Source organism: Sceloporus undulatus, chromosome 1 (genome assembly GCF_019175285.1).
Source record: "Sceloporus undulatus isolate JIND9_A2432 ecotype Alabama chromosome 1, SceUnd_v1.1, whole genome shotgun sequence".
Classification (NCBI taxonomy): domain Eukaryota; kingdom Metazoa; phylum Chordata; class Lepidosauria; order Squamata; family Phrynosomatidae; genus Sceloporus; species Sceloporus undulatus.
Window position 1 is genome coordinate 209,459,009 of NC_056522.1, and position 25,157 is coordinate 209,484,165.

The 25,157-nt window shown below is 39.7% G+C and overlaps 1 protein-coding gene across 5 annotated transcripts in view; it reads right to left on the reverse strand.

Moving 5' to 3' along the window:
- Window positions 1–25,157, reverse strand: part of UBR3 (ubiquitin protein ligase E3 component n-recognin 3) — a 126,140-nt gene that overhangs the window by 80,399 nt on the left and 20,584 nt on the right. For all 5 annotated transcript variants that reach the window (XR_006100867.1, XM_042441445.1, XM_042441436.1 and 2 more), the window contains exons 6-15: window positions 22,803–22,869; window positions 18,545–18,675; window positions 17,094–17,322; window positions 13,960–14,139; window positions 7,922–8,055; window positions 4,487–4,573; window positions 2,953–3,018; window positions 2,774–2,863; window positions 1,552–1,680; window positions 1,402–1,454 (exon numbers count right to left, since the gene is read on the reverse strand). Coding sequence is in view for 4 of the 5 variants with exons in the window: in XM_042441445.1 (XP_042297379.1) it covers window positions 1,402–1,454; window positions 1,552–1,680; window positions 2,774–2,863; window positions 2,953–3,018; window positions 4,487–4,573; window positions 7,922–8,055; window positions 13,960–14,139; window positions 17,094–17,322; window positions 18,545–18,675; window positions 22,803–22,869 (1,166 nt within the window). In the remaining variant the exon portion in view is untranslated. The remainder of the gene's footprint in view (window positions 1–1,401; window positions 1,455–1,551; window positions 1,681–2,773; window positions 2,864–2,952; window positions 3,019–4,486; window positions 4,574–7,921; window positions 8,056–13,959; window positions 14,140–17,093; window positions 17,323–18,544; window positions 18,676–22,802; window positions 22,870–25,157) is intronic.

Here is a 25,157-nt window from a genome sequence, read left to right on the forward strand (position 1 = left end):
AACCGATCCCCAGAAGAACTGCAAATACACTGTTGTCTGTAAACATCAAATAATAAATAAATAAATAAATAAATTTTTTATTTCTACCCCGCTTTTTGTCAAAACAATCAAAGCAGCTTACAATATTAAAAATAATACAACAATATATACAAAATATTCCTGCTTAAAAAGAGAATTAAACAATTAAGATTTAAAATTATTCATAGTCAATTACAATTAAAACAATAACAATGAGCAGAATCATCATACCTATGGGGAGGGGGTATTTACATGGCTGAGTAGTTTATTCTGGGAAGGCCTGCTGGAAGAGATCCGTCTTAACAGCTTTCTTGAAGCTATCTAAATTATTTACTTGACGGATCTCGTCCGGAAGGCTATTCCATAGAGTGGGAGCAGTTGCAAAAAAGGTCCTCTGGGAGGTTGCAGCCAGCCTAGTCTTTACAGGCTGCAATAAATTCCTCCCAGAGGACCTGAGAGTACAGGGCAGATTATATGGAAGTAGGCGATCCCTCAGATATGTTGGGCCCAAGCCATGTAGGGCTTTAAAGGTGATAACCAACACCTTGTACTGTGCCCGAAAACTAATAGGCAGCCAGTGGAATGTCTTTAAGATTGTTATCCTTATTTATTTATTTAAATCACAATGCTTATTCCAATCAATGTTACATGGACCCTTTCTTATACTGTTCCACCTATCCCATCAAAAACATAAGATAAACATAACTGCCTAGTGAGGCTGATTTGTCTGCATTACCGAGCAGGGCATTCCCTGATGGGGCACCCATCATGGAGAATGATCTCCCCATTGAGATTAAGTGAGTTCCATGCAGAGTTTCTTTGTCCAGCTGTATTTGTGATTATGTTCCTGATCATTAATACTGGTATTTACCTCTGCTTCTGCATTAATAATTTCATTGCTTTTATTGTTTTAGCTTTACTTTTTAACAATGAGTTTTATTGTATCTTTTTATTATAAAATAATTTGAGGTATTTACAATCAAAAGCTATATTAAATGCTTATAAATATATACAGTGCGCCCGCACCATACGCGGGCGCGCCATACGCGGCCTTGAGCATACGCGCTCAAGCCACGGGGCGCACGCGGAGAGGAAGGGGCAGCACGTCCCATTCAATTGAATGAGCGCACGCGCCCATTGCGCCCCGCGCACTCTCGCGCCGCCGTGTACGAGCCCCATTGTTTCCAATGGGGCTCGAGCATAGGCGGAATTCGCCTTACGTGGCGGGATCCGGAACGGATCCCCCGCGTAAGGCGATGACGCACTGTAATAAAAATCATGAATAACAACTTTTTTTCTTGTTTTTTTCTTTCACTGCCAAGCCATAGTATTCCTCATCCATAATTTAAATGTTTTATTAAAAATTCATACACATTATCTTACCTTTCAAAAACTGAGGAAATAAAATAATCTGGATCAAGCCTAGATGCACAGACCTGTTTTCGAAAAAAAAGCACAATATGTATGTTAGATATCACTGTTCATCTATCTACAAATATAGAGCAGATGAAGTCACAGAAATTACTGACCTACCTGTAACAGATAAATGTCAGGATCAATCATGGAATTACAGAAGTGAGACTGCACATAAGTCATGGCTTGTCCTTTAATCTGCAGGCCATTCCTCACCCACATATTACTATGGATTTCAGAGAGGCTTGCCTACCAAAAAGAAGAGAAAGAGTTTTATTTTATTTTATTTTATGCCTTGAGGAATTACTGACAAACATGCAATCTGTTGTTTGGACATGCCATCTTATTCTATTTGTTTTAAAATATGGAGAAAGCTGAGAACTATTTTTGTAGCTTTTTAACGCAGTCTATGTTGAATGTTTCAATCAATACTGATGTATTTAACTTCTGAGATGCTTGCTAAATCTCTATGTGAATCAAAATACTACTTCTGCTCTCTGACTTGATAAATAATTACAGGGGAAACAACCCATGGAAACCTCAAACATGCCAGGGAACTGAATTTTTTGGTGCAGCCAGTGATAAATTATTCGATGGGATCTGGATACATTCCATCAAAGTTGCATTTCTGCTACTTAACATGTTCTGTGTTTCTCATCTCAACATTATCTTGACACTTCAAAACAGGATTAGTGAACAATATCTCTCATTATGAACCTCACAGACAAGAAAAAATGTTAATAAAAGTACATTTTATACTAGACTGTAAAGAATCTGTACAGGTATATACTTGTACAGCACAAACTAACACATGGAGGATCTCAACTGATCACACATTCAACTGAAAAGCAGTGAATGCCTGAGGATTCTACAATATGAGGCGCGTTACAAACGGCTGTTTGGTATGTGCTCCACGCGTACTAGGGTTAGAAAGGGGCGTGCTAGGGTTAGGAAGGGTCTTACCTTCCTCACGGCCCCCGACCCTAGTACGCGCGGATCGCGTACTAAATGGCGGCTCCCGTCCACACAGAGGCCGCCATTTTGACGTCTCGGACGCAAAGCGTCCGGGCGTGGCATGGCAGAAGTGACGCCGCGAGCGTGCACCTCGCGGCGCCACTTCCAGGGGCCAAAAAGGAGCGCCATTTCGGCGCTCCTTTTTAGCTGCGCCGGGAAGCCTCATGGTCTGGACGCTGGGGCTTCTCAGCATAGCTAATGACGGCGGCGGCAGACCACCCACTTTAGGGCGGTCTGTAACGTGCCTCAGTGTTTTATTAGTTCTGGTTGTTTTACACAAATGTTTACAGTACTATATATTCAATCTAAAAAGAGTTGGAAAATTTACTTGAATTTGGAGTGGGTGAACCATTAGCTTCATCAACATCTCCTGGTCTGGAAGAAGAGAATCCAGATCTAGTTCTTGGCACTTAACAGCCTATAAACAAAACCAAGTACACATTTTATAAGGACACAAACTAGAAATCTTCATATATCACCTTTCTCCTGGGAAAAAAATTAGCATACCTTACTCAGAAACATTGCATAGTAACGATGCATCGGCAGATGAAACGTGACCTGATTAGGAGTAGGCTGCAAAAGAAACAAAGGATATTTCACCATCAAAAAAATGAGTAAGCTATTCAGATCATGCAGTAATAAACCACTTCATAATTCATCTTCTTAGATTAAAGAAGGATCCAGAATGTTACATGAGGAATTTCCATGTGAACATATTGAATTTCTGCTTCTACCCCAGGGCTTCTGACACCTACATCATCCTGTCACAGCTACCACAAAACACACAATATAATAATCTAGAAAACAGAGTCATGCTATAGAACAGATTCCACAAGCTGAAGGGAAAATGTAGAGAAGCACATGTGGAAAATATCCTGGTTAATTTTGATGAAGGCAATATAAGAATCATGGCAATCATTTCTGTTATTCCATAGATAGGGACACTCTTGCACCACAGGGGGTACAGTGGTAAGCACTCCATCTTTCAAAGCATCCATCTAACACTGAAATTATCTCTGCACTCACAACTATCCATTATCAAGACATGTGTTACACTAGTTAAGGAGAGCCCTGAGAATCTCTTTCACTTAGGACAGTGTACATCGATGCATCTGTTTTTGGAACAGTTCCAAGACCAGAAAGCTTTGAAACTGAGCATGCATACTAACAAAACCCTCAGTATGTGCAAATCTGAACTGTTTTGTTTTGTTTTGTTTTCATTCAAGTAATGGAATTGTATTCCCCTTGCATGCTCTGAGCAGGTACAGAACAACCCTATTTGTGTGAGCGTACAGATCAGCACGAAAACGAACAAGATGCATACCTATTAATGTAGTTCTTTAAGTGGTCATCTGTACCCTCACACAGAAGAAGTTGTACAGCTGGCCTTCCATATCCACATTCTTTATCCACAGTTTAAAGAGCCCATGGCTTGAAAATTATTTTTAAAAATATAAATGTAAAAAGTCAAACTTTGCCATTTTATGTAAGGGACACTATTTTACTTTGCCACTGTATTTAATGGAACCCAAGCATCCATGGATTCTGGGATCCACAGGGGGTCTTGGAACAAAATCCCAGTGGATACTAAGGACCCACTGTACTGCACCTGCACAGAACACACACCTGTGAGGAAGGGAAACTACAAAGAAAAACAACATGTACACAGAACCAATGCTTCCCTCTCCAAGCCCCACAGAATCTTTGAAAAGTAAGAGGACATGAACAGTAAGGAGAAGAAGGACATAAACAGTAAGGAAAATTTAAGAACTCAACACAGACGATTCTCTAATAAACATTTCCTAGATGGGACCATCAAAGCAAAGCATACTCCTCCCATGCCCAGCCTTTGTGAGTACATAAAAGATCCAAAACACAGAAATGAACAGTGTGAAGTCAAGATTTCTGGGCTTTAGTAAAAGTGAAATACCAGACATTTACAAAGAAAAACAAAACAAAGAACTGGCTAGTTTTAATTTCAAGGATGATGTGAAGACTTCTTACCCCACAATGCCAGGTTAAATACATAAGATACACACACCTCATCTACAAAGTTGATTGCATCAAACCAATCCTGAAGTGCTTCCAGACAGTATCTTACAACGTTTCGTGTATATTCTTGCGTTTCCTGCAACAGGATATGAAATGTTGCACAAACTGAAAAAATAAATTCTTCCCATCACTTAAAATAACATAGTAAAATAAACTAGATTAGCACTTCCCACATTTATCTTGTCTCTAATGTACAATCTGGGAAATAGTACTGTCTACTATACATCAAGAAATTACTCTAAGAAAGAAAGAGTTGTACAACTAAAGAGACAGCCATGTTAGTTTGTTTCAGAGTAAAAAGGGGAAAGGGAGAAGGAATCTAGTGGCACCAAAGTACCCTTGTTTCCTTTCCCCAGCTTACTTTTCATGGTGTACAATTAGAGAGTTTCTAAAATGAAATTACAAGTCCTGACTAGCAGATGGCAAAATGTATCAAACCATCAGTGTAGATGGTTTAACACTTAGAAAATTGGCTGATTTGTTATTTGGCCCCAAATTTTTATTGAAGAACTGATCCCAAGTTTGCATGCTTCACCCTTTGCTCTCCTATTATGGGGAGATGGTAGTGGGTAAATAAGCAAAGAGATCTCTTCTTCATTACCAAACAAGTTTCCTAGACACTATGAGGAAATCCTACTTTTCAAATGAATCAAAGGCCCGTTACAGTTGGGCCTAATAGTGTGCGCTCCGCGCGTGCTAGGATTAGAAAGGAGCATCCTTTCCGGATGCTTCTAACCCTAGCACGCGCGGAGTGCGCACAAAATGGCGGCAGCCGTTCCACACGGCCGGCATCATTACGACATCACAACCGCACCGCCTCCAAACGAGGCAGTGTGGACGTGACGTCCTTGCGCCGCGCGAGGGCACTTAGAGCGCTCTTTACGCGACATAAGGAGCTCCAAAACAGAGCTCCTTCTGGAGTTTGCGTTGCTGGCGTAGCCTTCAGATGGCTGTGCCAGCGGCGCAGAGGAGAAAGGGGCCAAGCGGCCCCTTTCTTCTCCTCCCCACTGCCGCGGGGTGTCCTTGGGGCTTGAAACCCCAAGGACACCCCTTTCCAGGCCGCAGGGAAGCGGCCTTTTGCCACTTCCCCGCAGCCTGGAAAGCGGCAGATCGGGGCCTCAGAGGCTGCTGGTCTGGCAGCTGAGGCCCCGATACAGTGGGGAAAGGGGCGGGTCCAGGCTGCCCCAAACGGGCGGTCTGTAACCCGCCTAAGTTCTCTTTATTTGCTGATTATCTTTCTCCTCTCTTGTAAGGGAATAAGGGGAGTGGCATATTGGCCTGAGGCTTGTTCCCAATTTCATCTCATATAAGACCCTAAAAAACAGGTTCATGGAGATGCTTTAGGGAGATGCCTACTGTATTCCAATATTGGGGGTAGGATGAGGATGGTCAAACCTTCTGATTACTGTGATAATAAAGTCCAAAAAAAAGAAAAGAAAAGAAAATTGAGTCTGACAAACTATTCTTTATCTATCTTATAATTCTCTGCTGCATGGTAAAGAAAGTAAGAGTATCTTTCTTAGGTAAATATAGGAAGAATTTGCTTTCAAACTGAGTCAAAATCACAAAGAGTATCTGTATTAAGGAGATTTCATCATATGTCTCTAATATTCCAAGAGCTTTACATAACAGAAGATGGCAGTGCCAGGCAGCAACACACAAGAGTAGCATCTATCATAAAGAATGGCAATACTGTTTTTATTGGCTTACCCTGAAGTTGTTGGACACATTTTGTTGACCCCAACAAATGCACTGAGAACACAGGATGGATCTCTATTTTTGAGAGACTTGGCTCAAGACACTGGGAGAAACACACACACGGATGCCAGAGCACTATTAATAGCCTTAAATCCTCACTACAGACAATAGTCTTTTTTGCCTAACAGTGTTAGTGAAAATAATGTTTTTCTCAAAGGGTTTTGTTGTTGTTGCTTCTTTTCCAGGAGATCTCCTGGGAAATAAGAGAACCCATTTTATCTGTTAGATTTCCCATCAGCACATTCAACTAAGGTAAAACAGTCTGATGTGAAATATTTTTTCGACTGTGATGAAAAAGAATCTTAGAAATGGAATACAATTGTTATGAAGAGATTTGCTAGTTCTCATGAGTCTCTTCAGATAATATCTTCCAACAGAATCTGTGCGCTCAGTGATATTGGGAGCAAATATCATGCTTTCATATCTCCTCTCTATCCATTCTATTTATGTTCAAATGCCAGAACGTTATATCTTGAAGAGAGAATTCCCATCAACCGAAATCTGTCCATGGGACGCTCTTACCAGAGGAAGTGGAGGAGGGATTTTTAAAAAAAATATTTCTCCTTCCCCTTGAAGAGATTTACTGAAGGATGGGGTGATTCTTTGGAGCATATGGGAAAGTAGTGGGGGGGACTATGGCCTGTTACAGACAGGGCAAAATAAAGCTGCTTCGAGTCACTTTGGAGGTATGGTATTTCAATGATGCATGCATCCTAAGAGTCCAAACGCCGCACCAAAGCCACGCTCTGGTCCTAAGGACTGGAGTGCAGCTTTGGTGTGGCTTTTGGACTCTTAGGACTCATGCATCATTGAAATACCATACCTCCAAAGTGACTCGAAGCAGCTTTATTTTGGCCTGTCTGTAACAGGCCTATGTGTCACAAGGGGAATTAGTAAAAATCATCTTCTTCCTTCAGAGGGAGGCTCCTCTGAATCTCAAGCACCTTTTGCAAATGGAAGGACGAGGGAGCCAAAGAATTTTTGTAATAAGGAAATACTGGCCAAGGTTAGAGGTGTAAAGTTTTCAGAAAATTGGAAGTCATGGGGGATGGGGTTGGGATTTCCCCCATTTTTGTTTTCAACTGAAATTTTTTAAAAAATTGAAATATGCAATATTAGCACCCTTAACATGTTGAAAGCCACTTTGCTATTTTAGGAGGGTTGAGATGGAGGGAGAAACAGATTTAAATTTCTACCCTCCCCCACAAAAAAAAGAAAAAGAAAACAGACATGAGGCTTTCATATGATTTGTAACTTTCAACAGACTTTGGGAATTATACTGACAAGTTGGTACCTTATATATAGGAGCATAAGACTACACCAATATAGGACTATGCCACTGTATATAATGTCACTTGAACACCCAAGGATTTTGGTATCCCCAGGGGGTTCTGGAACCAAACCCCTTGGATTCCAAGGGTTTGGCATGAAATTATGTTTCATTTTTCCTACAGTTATACCTTATGGGTAGCTATCTGTTTTTGGTCCAGATATTCAGACCAGTTTATTGGAAACTTCAAATTCTGCCAGATAGCATTTTGGCCCAATGGACCTTAAGCCATCAATCCAATTTGCTAACAAAAGAAGGGGTACAATTTGCTTCAACATTGTTGTTCAAAGCACTGCATCAAAGAAGAACCACGCAAGTAAAAACAGCTCTACTTACCCTGACTTTGCAATGTGACAGTAGCCCCCACATCGGCTGAGCACAGGCCTCAAGTTCAGCAGCAAAAGCAGCGTAATAAGTCTGGGATTCAAACTCAACATGTTCATTAAGTTCCCTCTTGTTTAAATTCATCCCTTAAAAAAAGAGTGAGATAAAATTCTAAAACATTTCACCTAAACAGTAATCTACCCTTTCCTCATGTATACCCTTTGAACACAAGAAAACTAGTTTAAAGGCTGACACACACACACACACAAGGCAAAGGCAAGTGAAGAACATATATATTGTTTAAAAGAGAGCAATGTTTCTCAAAGTGTCATACTCCCGCAAAATAAGCAAAACTGTGGGGCTTTCTAGTGCTGGCAATTTCTGATGGAGAGCAATGGTGGATGCAGGCAGATCACAGAGAAAGGTTTAGTTTTTGAAGACGGTTATTTCACAAAACATGCTATATACAAGTATCAACCTATCTTCTGAAAGGAAGAAGCCCGGTAATTTATCAGAACAAAAATAGTTACAAATTGTGATGACTGCTTTTAGTCTTACCAATTCTCATGTTGTTATATATCTCTCCATGGACCTGCTAATAATAACTTACAAATGCATGACCAATGTCTGAGTCAAATATTACTCTATATAGGCACATCTCAGTCAACAAAGCCTCTGATAAAGAAGTTTATTTTTACAAAGTGGAAGTTCTGTCTAACCCCCCAAACCCTTTTCTAGTCTACTGTTTAGTTAGAAGGGATTTTTGCCTCCAGCATTAGCCTTGGGAGGATGAGGAAGGAGACCTAGAGAAAGACTTCCAGGTTTGGGTTGCAGCAGCATGTCTGTGGTAAACAATGTAATAAAGCTTGACCTGGGAAAGAACAACATTCTACTCTAGATGATCCTGCCATAGCTGTGTGTGCTTATGTACAATAGGCAAGGTACACAGCTGCCTCCAAAATCACTTGCTAAGCATGTGTGAAAAGCAAAACAGAAAGAAAAGGGAAAAGAAGATTAGCCAACCTCAACAATTATCCTGGCATGTTGAAAAAGCATACCGTATATACTCGACTATAAGTCGATCTCATGTATAAGTCGACGGCAAGTTTTGGGGCCAAAATTATGGACTTTGCTATGACCCGTGGATAAGTTGAGGGTAAAACCTATGGGCATATAGCAAAGGATCTAAAGGATGAACCAAAGCAAAACAATGTCAAAGAACTTATAAAATGAACTCTATGTGCTTACTCTTAAGACTGGATGGATGAGAGAGTAAAGGGGGTCAGTGCTTCACATATTATACTCTTGTTTTTCATCAGGAGATGGTTCCTTCTTTTAAATAAGAGTTAAGATACAGTATTTACATTGACCTGTGGATAAGTCGAGTCAGTGGGGTTTTTTTTTGGGGGGGGGTCAATTTTTTCACCTAAATTTCTAGACTTATACATGAATATATACAGTATATATTGTATATACTCATGTATAAGTTGAAACATTTATGCTAAAATATTAACCCAAAAAACCTGGGTTGACTTATACACCAATCAATATGGTAACGCTGCTTTTAAAAATTATGGCAGTGGCTGTTTGGTGTTTCCAGGCCATGGCAGTAAGAGTACCCTCCCAAGGTTGCCTCCACACCCACACATACAGACCTACACAAACAAGAAGCCCTACCAAAGCAACTATCGTGTTTCCCCAAAAATAACACACTGTCTTTTATTTATTTTTCCTCAAGAAGACGCACTATGGCTTATTTTCAAGGGATGTCTTATTTTTATTAAGTATGGTACAACAATCTACATTTAGTCAAATAAAGTTAAGTCGTCTTATTCTGGAACATCGTCATAACTCTCCAAACCCGGAATTCCATCCAGAATTTCTTGCAGCTTCATTTCCTTTGGAACCATTGGCCCCAATCTTTTCGCTCCCTTCCTGCTCCCTTCCGTTCTGTGCCAGGCCTATCACTATGTCTTATTTTCGGGGTATGGCTTATATTGCGCAAATGCTTTAAAATCCTGCTACAGCTTAATTTATGGGTATGTCTTAATTTTGGGGAAACAGAGTAGGAGGGCTGAGGCTTTCTTTTCGGCCATAATGTCTGAGGATGTCCTGCAGGATCCAGACCAGGACAGGGTGCTTGGGAGCCAGGTGAGAGCAGCCCCCCACTAGCATACATGTCCTACAGAGCTCATCCTTCAGAGTCAGCCCTTGGAGAACAACCTCCAGAGGGCAAGTATGCTGGCATGGGGTTGCAGGATGCAGAGGATGACCCCTGTAGGACCCCTGGAAGTCCTCTGCCAGCATACTTATCCTCTGGGGGTCATCCTCTGCATCTTCTGGAGCTGCTTAGTCCTGTCTCCGGCGAGGGCCAGCTCCAGAGAATGCCTGCACAGGAAGAATGGGCTCGCCATGTTCCTCCAGGAACCCGCCGATGGAGCCACTTCCCTCCGTCTCCTGGCTTTGGAGCAGAGCCGAGTGGTGGGGTGAAAGAAGCACAGCAAAAAGTGTGGCCAGGGGTCCCATCAAGGAAGCAGTCTGTGTGGGCTAGTGGGGTGGACGGCTAAGGAGAAAGATGGCCCTGCTGTCATCAGAGCAGGACCTCTTTCCCTGGCGGAATAGAGGCAAGGAGGAGCATCAGGAGGAGCCAGGTGCCGGCTGGATCCCCCTGACTAAGGGCGGCCAAGCTCTGGCCTGGAGAGCAGCAGAAGTGGATGGCGCAGGGGGCAAGGATCCCTACCCTCCATCATTTGCCTGGTTCTAGGAAGGAAGGAAGGAAGGAAGGAAGGAAGGAAGACTTCTTGGGAGCACAACAGCTCAGGCACCAAAGAGGCTTGGCCCATGGTTGCCTCGTCCCCACATCCCACCAAGGCCTCCGGGCCACCCTCACATGGCTCCCAAGCATCCTTTCCAGGCCTGAATCCTGCAAGGCATATTATGGCTGCAAACTGAGCCGTGACTCTCCACAGCCCCAACAGCTGCTCTGGAGACCACATCCAGGCAGGAAGAATTGAGGAGGACATAGTAGAGAGGTAGAGTGGGTGGTCTGTAGAAGCCACCCCTCGACTTATTCACAGTTCATGACAAGTTCCATAATTTTGGCCCCATATTCTACCCTTAATTTATATACGAAGTCAAATTATAGTTGAGTATATATGGTATGTTTTGCCACTAAATCATAAGTAAAGCTGTTAAAAGAAAAATATTATCCCCAGATCCATTTTTCAAAGATGCTTTCAAGTGGTTTCAAGAAAATTCAAAATGTTTTTGTTTACCTATACAAGCCTTATGTGATTGGATGTTTAATTTCACATGTGCATGTTAGTTTTGAATAAAAGTATGCTGAACTGCTCTTCTCTTTTGTGGGGTAGAAACCCTTCCCTATTCTTTCCACATTATTTCTACTGCTGGTTCCAAAGTTTCTGTTAAAAAAAAAAAAAGCCCAGGAATATATCCACTTTGTTAACTGAGGTGTGACTGTATCTGCTGTTGTGTGCCTTCAATTCATTACCAATTTATGGTGACTGTCACAGGGTTTCCTCTGACCAAAAGTGTATAACTTGCCCAAGATCATGCAGTGGGTTTTGGTGGCCGAACAGGGAACTGAACCCTCCAGAGTTGTATTCCAACGTCTAAACCACTACACCACACCAGCTCTCTAAGGTATACCTGTACTAGTATCTAAGGTCCAAAACACACTGCAGAAATAATCCAGTTTGACACCACTGTAACTCTCCTGGCTCAATGCAAGGGAATCCCAGGAATTGTAGCTAGCTGCGGCACCAGAGCTCTCTGACAGAAAAGGCTAAATGTCTCACAAAACTACAGGTCCCAGAATTCCCTAGCATTGAGCCAAAACAGTTAAAGCGGTCTCAAACTGGATTATTTCTGTAGTGTGTTTAAAGCAGGCTCAAACTTGATTACTTCTGCAGTGTGTTTTGGACCTATATTATTTATAGAATAGCAGAAGTCTCCACAAAGCAAGCTTTACTGTTACACTGTGATTTTCTGCCATCATTATACCTTGATTCAAGTAGAATTTAGTTACGTGAAGAAGCTCAGTATGTTATCAGCTTCCAAATATGTGACGTACACCCACAGCAATGTTCTAGATGTAATTATATTTGGCAGCTCTTCACTGTTCCATGCAAATACTGTTGTGATATAACTTCATATACTTAAAGAAGGAAAGCTAGTAATGGTTGAGGTTTAATAGCAATATCCCCCCTTAATGAAACCATAAATTTCTGTTTAAAGATAGGTTAGTGGGTTTTTTTTAAGAATTAAAAAGCAAATTGTATCAATTTTAAAATAAGATTGTTTCCTCCTCAAATCTGGCTTTCATAGAATCATAGAATCATAGAATCGTAGAGTTGGAAGAGACCACTAGGGCCATCCAGTCCAACCCCCTGCCATGCAGGAAATCCAAATCAAAGCATCCCTGACAGATGGCCATCCAGCCTCTGTTTAAAGACCTCCAAGGAAAGAGACTCTATCACCCTCCGAGGGAGTGCATTCCACTGTTGAACAGCCCTTACTGTCAGGAAGTTCCTCCTAATGTTCAGGTGGAATCTCTTTTCCTGTAGCTTGCATCCATTGTTCCGGGTCCTGTTCTCTGGAGCAGCAGAAAACAAGCTTGCTCCCTCTTCAATATGACATCCTTTCAAATATTTAAACAGGGCTATCATATCACCTCTTAACCTTCTTTTCTCCAGGCTAAACATCCCCAGCTCCCTAAGTCGTTCCTCATAGGGCATGGTTTCCAGACCCTTCACCATTTTTGTTGCCCTCCTTTGGACACGCTCCAGTTTCTCAATGTCCTTTCTGAATTGTGGTGCCCAGAACTGGACACAATATTCCAGGTGGGGCCTGACCAGAGCAGAATACAGTGGCACTATTACTTCTCTTGATCTAGACACTATACTTCTATTGATGCTGCCTAAAATAGCATTGGCCTTTTTAGCTGCCGCATCACACTGTTCACTCATGTTCAACTTGTGGTCTACTTGGACTCCTAGATCCCTTTCACACGTAGTTTCATTCAGCCAGGTGTCACCCATTCTATATCTGTGCATTTTATTTTTCCGCCCTAAGTGCAATACCTTACATTTCTCCGTGTTGAATTTCATTTTGTTAGCTTTGGCCCAGCTTTCTAGTCTATTCAGGTCATTTTGAATCTTGATCCTGTCCTCTGGGGTATTAGCTATTCCCCCTAATTTGGTGTCATCTGCAAATTTGATAAGTATGCTCCCAATTCTGTCATCCAGGTCATTGATAAAGATGTTGAATAGCACTGGGCCCAGGACATAGCCCTGTGGGACCCCACTGGTCACTTCTTTCCAGGATGAAAAGGAGCCATTGTTGAGCACCCTTTGGGTTCGGCCGGTCAACCAATTACAGATCCATTTAACAGTTCCTTTGTCTAGCCCACATTTTACAAGCTTGTTTGCAAGTATGTCATGGGAAACCTTGTCAAAGGCCTTAGTGAAATCAAGATATACTATATCCACAGCATTCCCTTCATATACCAAGCTGGTAATTTTATCAAAGAAAGAGATTAGGTTTGTCTGGCATGACTTGTTTCTCTGAAACCCATGTTGAGTTTTTGTGATTATGGCATTGCCTTCTAGATGTTCACAGACTCTCTGTTTAATGATCTGCTCCAGAATCTTTCCTGGTATTGATCTCAGACTAACTGGACGATAATTGTTGGGATCCTCTTTTTTCCCCTTTTTGAAGATGGGGACAACGTTTGCCCTTCGCCAGTCTGCTGGGATCTCTCCTGTTTTGCAGGAGTTTTCAAAGATTATTGCCAATGGCTCCGATATTACATTTGCCAGTTCTTTTAATACCCTTGGTATTCAGAAATAAAAGTTCCTATTAAAAAGGAACTATATTTGTTATTAAATTACAGTATTTATGATGATTTTTGGAGAATTAAGACTATAAAGCCAATATTAGGTCAGATGCAAACATTTTTAAAACGTTCATTAAATTGCCTTCAACCAGACAAAGCTAGACCTTGTTTAAATCAAAGAAACACCACATACCTTGAAAAAATGACACAAAGTTCATCCATGTTACTAATAGTCTGTGATCCTCCAAGAATTTCTTAGCCACACTCTGGTGTGAAAGGATATTTATGAAATCACTGACAAGTGGCCAGTAAGTATTATTCTTCAGTAGTGCTTCCCCACAGTTCACAACAACATGTAAACTATTCTCCTCATCTAAAAGAAAATTAAAAATTTTAAGGATATAAAATGTACTCCATACATGATGGATACCATGATAAAAAAAAATGCATTCCAATGTATTAAACAAAATTCCGATATATATCATGATTTCTCCATTCACTTACACATATTTATTGTATCTAGATCCTAGTTTTCTTAGCAAACTAAGGTGGTATATATTAGTGCTACTCAGAGTGGTGATCCCTGGACCAATATTGTTTCCAAAGCCATTGGAGAGTTTCCAGGAAAGCCAGAAATGTAGCCAATTCCTTTCACTGTGGTGAAAAACCCCACGCAGTCCCACATATCATGTAGTTTAAACAGCACTGATGTATGTCATTCTAACTCCCCCTATTGTTTATTTTCACCACAGCCCCCTATGGGAAAGGTTAAGCTGAGAGTGTAGCTGGTCCAAGTTAACCAAAAAAGCTTATGGGCTGAGTGTGAACTTGAACACAGTGCAACATTCTAAGCATTATACAATGCTGCCTCTCATACCATCCTTACAGGAAACTTGTATGTAAAGTTCTAGGGGCATGCAGAGAACTAAGAACCAATCAGTGTAGGTAGAGAAATTGCTCTAGTTTTTAACCCAAACTTTAAAGCATGTATCCAAGGTGCTGAATCTGTTTAGAGACAGGATTCCGCCCCTTGGAAATCTTTTGAAGTGCACACTAAAACTTAGAGCAGATTCATCACCTCACTGACACAGAAACCACCAATTCTCACTAAGTTCAATATTAGACTTTATATACAACCACATGAATATAGCAATAGCAAGTACATTTCTATACTGCTTATCAGTGCACTTAAGCACTCCCTAAGTGGTTTACAACGTGTAAGTTAATTGCCCCCAACAAGCTGGGTCCTCATTTTAGCAACCTTGTAAGGATGCAAGGTTGAGTTGACCTTGAGCCCCTGGCTGGTATTGAACTCACAACCTTGTGGCTTGTGAGTGAGTGGTTGCAGTAGAGGCAGGGCTCTTGAATCTTAGTTGATGTTTTCATTTTTTTTACCAAAAGCAGCTTCTGGGTCTCCAAATCTCAACAAAGGAAACAAGGACCCTGTCCACACAGGCCAGAATGTTCATGCTCTCCCCAGCCTGGCATCATTCTGTCCAGACAGAAGACCATTAGCCTCAAGCCAGCAACAGGCAGACTAGAAATGGATCTGGTGGTTCTGGCTTGATCCCAGCCCAAAAGGCCCTTAATCTGATCTAAAAAGACTGGCTGTCTACAGCACAGCTTCTTTGAAATTCACTGTAACAGCTGCCAAACCAGACAGGCATTTCACCACAATCACATCTTCTTTGAAGGCTCCAGCCATGGCCTGTGACATCAGAAGGAGGGGCCTGACCACATAGGTGTAGCCAAGAACCCTGTTTCCACCCTTATAGGATGCAGCAGGGGCCTTCAGAGAGGAAGTGACAGTGGCAACAACTAAAGGGCGCATACCAGCAGAAGATCCTCAGAATGGTAACAGGTGGGCATATGAACACTCACCTGTCACTACATTGGTCCAGGGGCTGGCCTGGGTGGAAACCACAGGCAGGATACCACTGGATTGGCCCGTGGTATACTGTCCATTTGTCCAAGCCCAAGGAGGAAGAGAAAGGAATTGTCTTAAAATCACTCTCTCCCAAAAAAACAGGTAAGACTTCAAACAGCCCCATCCTCTTACATAACTGCAAGCAAGTTTTAGAGTCACTTAGATCAGGCTTAAAAACTGTTTCTAGGGCAAATACAGCTTTCTTCCATGTAACTAGGCAGAGAAGTTTATATGTATAGATATAATCAATTTTAATCCACCATGTATCATTGCTCCATTAGCCATCTACAGTTATTTAAATTAGTAAACAATTAACTTTTAAAAACTGAAACAACAATAAAATGGTCAAAAAATCTGAAATGAAAAATGTACACAAGTAGTTAAAATTTGTTAAAAATCCAAATAATAAAATATTGTTTTACTGACACTTAAAAGATGGCAAGAGATACCAGCAAACTTCCCTAAGAAGGAAGTTCAATGGATTGAACAACACAGCTAAAAATACTCTGATCCATTTGCCTCATCTCTGATGGTGAAAACTCCTGGAGAAGGCTCCTGGTCATCAGAAGATGGCAAAAATATACAGAAAGAAAATGCTTTTAAAAATAATGTTCATTGTATGTTTAATTGTTTTTATGTTACTGATAGTTTAATTCCATTTTGACTTTGATCTTTTGTATTTTTTTAACTATATAATGTTTATTTTAATTTGTAAGCCATCTTAAATCCCAGTTTGGGGGGAAAGGTGAGGTATAAATAAAAGAGATGAAAACAATGATGGTGAAGAGAAGATGATAGTTTGGTGGACTTTCAAAAATAGGTTTTTTCTGTACTTCAGATGAATAAATACAGCTATTAGTGTCATAGTAAACATTTTATAAATTTAATCATTCTAGTAATAGCATTTCTCTGACATAACATAACTTAAAAACTGCTTTACAAGACAAAAAAAATGGAGTAACAATTGCCTCAATCCAGAATACAGTCATGCATCTTAGGTATGAACAACTGTACAAAGCACTGGACTAGTTTGTTTTCAGCAGTGTTATGGCAGATTTTGCAAATTAAAAGACAATAATTGAAATATAGCCTGTGGAGTTAAATACATTCTCCCTCCGTTTTCGCAGGGGATCCATTCCGGACCCCCCACCCCCAGTGAAAATGGAAAACCATGCATATTCAAGCCCTATTGGCTTGAATGGAGGTGTGCTCCCGCAGGGGCATGCAAACGTGTGCCATGGGCCCGCGCCCCATTTTACCTCCCTCCATTCGTCCCCCTGTGGATAATCAAGGCGCATGGATCCCAAGTCCGCCAGAACAGAGGGAGGACTGTACATTTACATGGGGAAGAACTTTTGTGTAAACAGATAATCATAAAGCAAGATCTGAATTCAACGTACCCTGCAGCTCACTTTTAATAAGGCAACTCTCCATCATATACAGCAAGACAGTAACCATAATATCAAGCAGCTGGCATTCCTCTGTCACTTGGCGAGCTAGTTCTTCATTGCTGAACAGCTGGACACTAATGTGTACAATTCTGTTTGACATGGTATCAGACTCATGGCTTTTCTTCAGTGTTTTCATAATAAAAGCATAATGCTGCACAAAGGTTTTTGTGAAAGCAATCTATAAGGTATAAAACAAAGGTTAGTGTTACAACTTTTTTCTTCCATTCAAGTTCCAATATTTATTGACTGACATACTGCATTTCTATACAACCCAGTGCTTGACACTCTCTGGAGAGTTCACATAACAAAATCGAAAGCATAAAATATATAAATAACAACAGAGTACAATACATGCATGCATTTAAAAACACAAACACAGTTTTAAAGCTTAAAGACTTTTTCAAAAAGTTAAGGAAAACTAAAAGATCTTTACCTAGTGTAATCAAATATAGCCATCTAGGAAAGGCATTCCTGGGCTAGGCGGCTACTGATGAAAAGACCCTCTCCTGATTGCTACTCAGTTCACTTCACTGAGGGAGGCTCCCAAAGAATGGGCCAGGGCGAATAATATATGAGAGGTGACACTCCTCTAAATATCCCAGTCCCAGGCTACGTAAGGTTTGTAACAGTTAATACCAGTATTTTGAATAGAGCCAGGAAACTGACTAATATGTAATATACACCAAAAACATTAATATGATTATATTCTCCATCCCTAGTTAAGAGGATTGCTATCCTATTTGGATCAGCTGAAACTTCCTAATCATTTTCAGCAGAAAGCTCATGTACAAATTATTGTAGAAATCCAATGTTGGGTTATCAGAGCATGAATAACTGTAGTAAGGCTCTATGTCTAGATTAGGGCCTGAACAGACAGGCCAAAATAAAGCTGCTTTGGGTCACTTTGGAGGTATGCTGTTTAAATTACACACGCATCTTAAGAGGCCAGAAGCTGTGCCAAAGCTGAGCTGCAGTCCTTAAGACTGGAGCATGGCTTTGGCACAGCTTCCAGCCTATTAGGACACATGCATCATTTAAACAACATACCTCTAAAGTGACCCGAAGCAGGTTTATTTTGGCCTGTCTGTTCGGGCCCTTAGATTTGTGTCCTTACAAACTGAAGCAGACTATTCATAGTTTAAAAGCCTCCCTGATTTGCTGCCTCACCAAACGTGTACAGGAGGAGATGTAGCATATCATAAACTGGTATCATAAACATATAATAAACAATTTTTGTTTGTTTTGTTTGTTTGTTTTGCTAAAAATACTACCGCAGGTAGAAAAACTGGATTTAGATTTGTTCCATAATAGCATCTTCTTACGCCTTTGCAAAATACTGCAAAAACTACAATGGGATAGTACTATCTTGATAAAAGAGCCAAGGGCAAACACATATATACCTTATAATCTTGATCTGGAAGCATGTTGAGCAAGAAAGTTACCATTTTCTGTGGAAATTCATATTTTATTGTCCAAAATAGTAATTCTTCTAGAAAACATTTATGCTTCAAAACATCCATGATGGACTGATCTGAAAAAAATTAGAATTAACAGAGACAAAAACAAAACATCAGCAAACATCGATTTCACCAGCAGTAAACTTTTTTTTAATTACTTTTTGTAGACTTTTCTCACAACACACATTTTGACACAACATATATACATACACATACATACAACATTGTCCCTCTTGACACCTTTTGAATAAAACACATTTAACATATACAGTGGTACCTCGGGATACGAAATACCCAGGTTACGAAATTTTCGGGATACGAAAAAATCCCATAGGGAATTATTGTTCCGGGTTACGAATGTTTTTTCAGGTTACGAAAAAACTTTTGGTGCTTTTTTCGGCTTTTTCGCACGGAATCGCGGCTTTTCCCCATTAGCGCCTATGGCAATTCGGCTTACGAAGGCTTTTCGGGTTACGAAAGCGGCCGCGGAACGAATTAATTTCGTAACCCTAGGCACCACTGTACTGCACTTCCTACTACTTGTTTTATCTTTAAAGTATCTGTTTAAGACTCAGTTATATCTTAACCTTTATATAATCGTTCCCTTCTGCTGATTTGTTTACTCTTTCTTTTACAATAATTTCTTCTAATATTTACTCATATTAAATGTTTTGAGTTAACTTACTTAGCCAATGTCCTTTCATTGTCCGATAAACCCCACGACAGACCTTAATATCTTACAGGTAACCAAATTAGACATCATTAATCAACATTAACCAACTTAATGCTTAGTGAACAAACTTATAATTTGTTTATGATACATTATCCATTATCTCAATATAATATTTTTCCATTCTTTCTTCAGAAAAACATAAAAGATGTCCCATTCTTTCTTTATTTGTTCTTCACTTTTTTCTTTCATTCAGTTTCTAAATTTTCGTTTTATGATTCTTTACTGTATTCTCCATTTTCTTTAGGTTTCTGTACTTCCCGGCCTCTCTTCTTCTTTTCTTTCTCCCTCTTCTTCCTCTTCTTCTTCGTCAGATTGTAAATCGCTTTTTTTGAGCTCTCTTTTGTATTTTCTAATGAAGTCTTTCATTTTCATTATAGAGTTTATTTTAAATGTTTCACTTTTAAATCTGAATATTACACCTTCCAATCTATCCCAACTGTAAATAATATCGTTATCTTTCAACAGATTAATCAGTGGTTTGTAGCCGGACCGTTTTTTAAGAATTCTAACTGGGATGTCTTTGTATATAATCAAGTCCAGTCCTTCCACTTCTAAATTTTGTTCGTAGCTTAACTGTATTATCTCATCCCTTATCTTTTTTCTCATAAAACATACGACCACATCTCTCGGAAAGTTCTTTTGTCGAGCCATCTTTGAATTTATCCTAAACAATTTATTGATTTTCCATTGAAATTTATCTTGATCCATTCCAATGTAATCTGCCAAAATAGGCGTTAGATATTCATATAAATCCTATTTTGCCTTTTCTCTCAGGCCTCTGATTTTAATACAGCTTTCCCTTTGCTTCAGGTCATATAAGGCCTGTTCATCAAGGTCCTTTTCATGATTTTTTTCCTATTTCAATCACTTTTTTGTTAATTTTGTCAGTTTTTTCCTCTATTTTGTGTACGTTTTTCTCCATCTGCTTTATGTCATCAGTTGCTTTCCTTAAAGTCTCCTTAATCTCCTTTAATTCCGATCTGATCTCTTGTCGTATTTCTTGTTTAATTTCCTTCCTCATCGCTGCCATGTCTCTTTTCCTTGCATTAATGTCCTCTTTCATGTCAGTGTATAAGGCTTTTAATTCCTCTAATAATGTTGTTTGTTCTGAGGTTTTTGGGTTAATCTCTGCTGAGTTTCTTCTTTGCTGATTTAAGTCTTTTGCCCTCCTAGTATTCATTTTGCTAATATTTCTCTTTCTTTCTCTGGATCTTTTATTGTTATTTCTTTTCCTGCTGTCTTGTCTTTTCCCTTCTTCTTCAACTTAGTCACCTTCTTTCTTTCCTAAAAGTTTTACTTTGCTTCTTGTCAGCTGCCTGTCTCTTACAGCTGCTTTCAATTAATGATTGTTTTCAACTGTGAGCTCTGTTCCTTTACTCCCTCAACCTCCGTCCTTTGTTTGAGTTAGTTTTGAGATAATGACGCTTGGAGTTAGTTTTACAACAACCAAATAAAGTTGGGTTTTATCTTAAGTCTTATTTTGTTTTGAAGTCTGTCTTGCCTGCTTCGAATTTGTTTCTTCAGCCAAAGTTAATTTGTTCTCTAATGTCCATTACCAAATTCGGAGACAGGCTTTAAATTAATAATAAGTAAATAAATATAGAGTCCGTTTATCCTCTTGTTGTAACTGACTTGGCTCTTTCTCTTTTTTCCCATAGAAGGTTTTTAAACAAGATATCTTCTTTGTTTTAAACACAAGTAGCAACACAGTTATATCCACAAGTTATGCTCTTAGGACAAGAGCATAACTTGTGGATATAACTGTGTTGCTACTTGTGTTTAAAACAAAGAAGATATCTTCTAAAAAATAAATTGGTGGCAGCTGTTGTGCCTGAAAAGGCTCCCTTGCTGGTGCCGACTCTTCTTACCTCCCTTGCTTCTTCCTGCTTGGGTCTCGGGGGACAAAAGACCCCCAGTCAGGTTGAAGCACTTGAAGGTTTGCGAAGCCTCTTCACCCAGGCAATGCCTTGTCTGGGGTTTTTCCCTGCTTCGTGTTGGAGATAACGAGCTGGGAAAACACCAGCGAGGGAGGACGGTTTCTCAGGAACTCCCTGAGATTGCGTCCGATGGGCTGCCGTTCCAACCCGGAAGTCAGCAGTAAACTTTTAACTATCGTATATACTCCACTGTAAGTCGACCTCATGTATAAATTGAGGACAGGTTTTGGGAGCAAAATTATGGACCCGTGGATAAGTCGAGGTTAAAACTGTGGGGCATGTAACAAAGCAAAGTTTCCTGGAGAAAAGCAAAGGAAAACAATGCCAAAGAACTTACAAAAGTTCAGAAGGCATAACTATTTGTGGTCACACTAAAGGCAGGATGGATGAGAGAGTGGAGGGAGCAGGACAGATTACGCTCTTGCCTTTCACCAGATGGTCCCTCTTTTTATAAGAGTTAAAGTACAATATTTACACTGACCCGTAGATAAGTCGACTCAGGTTTTTTGAATCAATTTTTGGACTAAAATTTCTAGACTTATACATAAGCATATTCAGTATATTGATAACATTTGTCCACTACTTAAGAGCAACAGAAGATACAAGGATCTAGAACAAGGATGAGTATCATGTGATCCTTCAGATGTCATTAGACTACAACTCCATCAACCCTAATAGTCAACTAATGTTGAGGAGTGATAGGAACAGCAGTGCAACAAAATTTGGGCACACCAATTTTTCCCATCATCTATCTGAAGTTTATCAATGATTTTTTGCTAGTGCTCATGAAAAAATTAAAGTTAACCAACTTAATATATTGAGGGTACAATGAAGTCCATTTTCAAATTAGATGTCAACTTTTTTTTTAAACTTAAGTCCAGATCTTACACAATAGATGCAAATCCTGATTTGTTTATAGCAGTTTTCTAACAGGTAAGGATGTATAGAATTGTAGCCTAATACTCCCTCAGTTCTCCTGTCTCTCTGATGCTGTCAACATCACCAACTGTGATTAAACTTCTAGCTACATTCTTTATTCCACAACAGGTTTTGTTGCACAGAGCATTTGTACCACAGACATTCCTCAACTGCTGGTTTTGTTGGAACTCAAAATCAGATTTTTTGCATTCCTAGTACAAAACTGTCTCCCTTTGCCTAATTCTGCCTAATTTCTCATAATCATCATTTCTTGCCTATCAGCCAATATCTGTATGCATCTTTTGCCCTATAGCATACAATCAATACCTCCTTATTTTTTTTAAAAAATCTCTATTTTTCCTTTCCTGATTCACAAAAATTTATTCAATGTTGACTCAAATTTCATTACACATCTCAGAAAAACACCGGCCACCAGTGAAGACAGAGGCATAATTAACCAAAGACAAAACCATTTTTGGACCCAAGTATTTCATATAAGCATACTTTTCAGTCTTTTCTGTCATACTACACACTCTCATCAGTGCTAAAAAACTACTAGCCCAAGTTACCTTAAGATACAAAATACAAAACACTACAATACTTTGCCATGTACCTTTGGCGGTGCTGCTTAGTTTCACCCTCTTGTGTTTTCCCACACCTTGACTACCATCTTGATCCTCCTGTGATTTTGAGAACAAAGATAGAATATCTTAAAGTCAGATACTCTGCAATTATGCTTTTGAAAGAAAAGTAAGATGGGAACTAAGATCCTTGGAAAATCTGATGAATGCAGTAAGTTATTATTTTAAAAACCCTTCAAAACTCTGAAATTCTGAGTAACACAGTGTTCATCAGAAACATTACATCAGTCCATCTTACCTTCCCACTACTACCAGTAATAATTTCTACAAACATACCCAAGAATCTTGTGGTACCTTAAAAACTAATAAGTTTTATTTGGCACAAATTTTCATGGACTGCAGCCTACTCTATCGGATGTCTGATCTAATGATCAGTGGGCTGCAATCTATGCAAGGTTATTCCAAAAAAAACTGTTAGTCTTTAAAGTGGCACAATACTACTATTTTTGCCACAAGGGATTAAAAAGGTTACCTCCCCTCAAAATCTTTATGAACATGTATTTTCAACTCTGGGGGCTTGTTATCATCCTTAAGGAACCAAATTCTACAAAAATCTCTGTGGTTAAGAACGAAAATGGGGTGGGGGTGGGGGGTGGTGGAAAAACAGAATGTATATGTTCCAATAAACTGCATTCGGATTCTCATGTTTGCCTTTATATGGCAGTTATCTCAATCCCAAACACACACACACACACAAAGACACACGCAGATACACAATTAAAAGCAAGCATTTAACTCGCCCTTAGTTAGATGCATGTATGCTTAGGTTGCATCTGCATTACAAATTCTAGAATTCTATAGCATTGAGCCGTGGTGGTTAAAGTGGTGTCAAAATGCATTATTCCTGCAATCCAGATACCGATGCCAGTTTAACTAGAAAGTGAGTGTAAAATATTTCAAAGTTTAAGTAAGAAGTCTCCCTAGATATTTTTACTGCCCAAGAAATTTCCTCCCACCATCTAGGTGGCAACCACCATTGGGGTGGGATCACAGAATTTTGCTACATAATTTTACATAAAATATCTGCATTACTGATGTGAACCAAAGACAGATGGAACAGATCCACATTTTAAAAACATCAAAGACAAGGGACTTGTTTCACTTTCCTACATATCCAAATAGATCACATCTGAGTTAACAGAGATAATTTAAGAGAAACATAAAAGGGAATAGGTCCAAATATAAAAGTGTAAGCAACTTTAGAAGTTACTGCTGATTAATGGCACAGTTGGCCCTCCTTATCCATGGATTCAAGCATCGACGGCTTGAAAAAATTTTAAAAATATGTAATTCCAATAAGCAAACCTCAATTTTGCCATTTTATATAAGGGACACCATTTTACTATGGCACTGTATTTAATGGGATTTGAGCATCCATGGATTTTGGTATCCATGGGGAGGGGGGGCTGGAACCAAACCCCAGCAGATACCAAGTGCCCACTGTATCAGCTGATCTTGCTTTAGATTATTTGACTGATTTTGAAGTATGGACTTCAAGTAACAACATTTACAGTAATCTAGCAAGCAGATATTTAGTTTCTAATGCCTTTCTCAACAGTGATCTCAAGAACAAAGAAAGCCTCACTGTTAAATATCTATAGGTCAGGCTACTGTTAAAGCTATATAAAGACAGGTAAAAAATGGAAGACAAATCATATTCTACTGATACAATAAAAATTAGGCAAGAGAGGCGGCCAAGCCACTTATTTATTGAGAGATTTTATCTCTTTATTACATATTCAACTGATAAGATTTAACCTTAGGCTTTGCTGGGGGAAATTCAATTTTTGATGTGTTTTCTCAATAAAGGTAAAGTCATGAACCAACAATGAGGTAGTAATTTACAGCACAGATACATTTAAGATCATAAAACCATATCATTTTAAGATTTTATACATTCTTTTCTTGTAATTTTCATGATTACAAGTAAAAATATATTTGTTCATTTATCATAAAGTTTTCAAAAGTACAGTCCGCCCTCCCTATATGCAGGGGATCCATTCCGGACTCCCCCGCGTATGGGGGAAAGAGAGTATGCTCAAGCCCCATAAGAAATAATTAGGTACGTGTAGGCGGCGGTGCACAGGGCGCACAGCATGAGTACACACCTCATTACTTCTAATGGGGCTTGCCTTCTGTGTAAGCTCAAAGCCGCGGAAGGCAAGCCCACCTATGAGGAGGGCTGACTGTAAATTGGTCTTTGCTACAACAACCTCCCTCCAAGGTTTGTTTGTGTATAATAAATTGGGGGTGCATCTACATGTACTTAAAACCAGAGGATGATCTCAGAATGTGATTTTAACACACGGTGCTTGGTTGCTTCTATA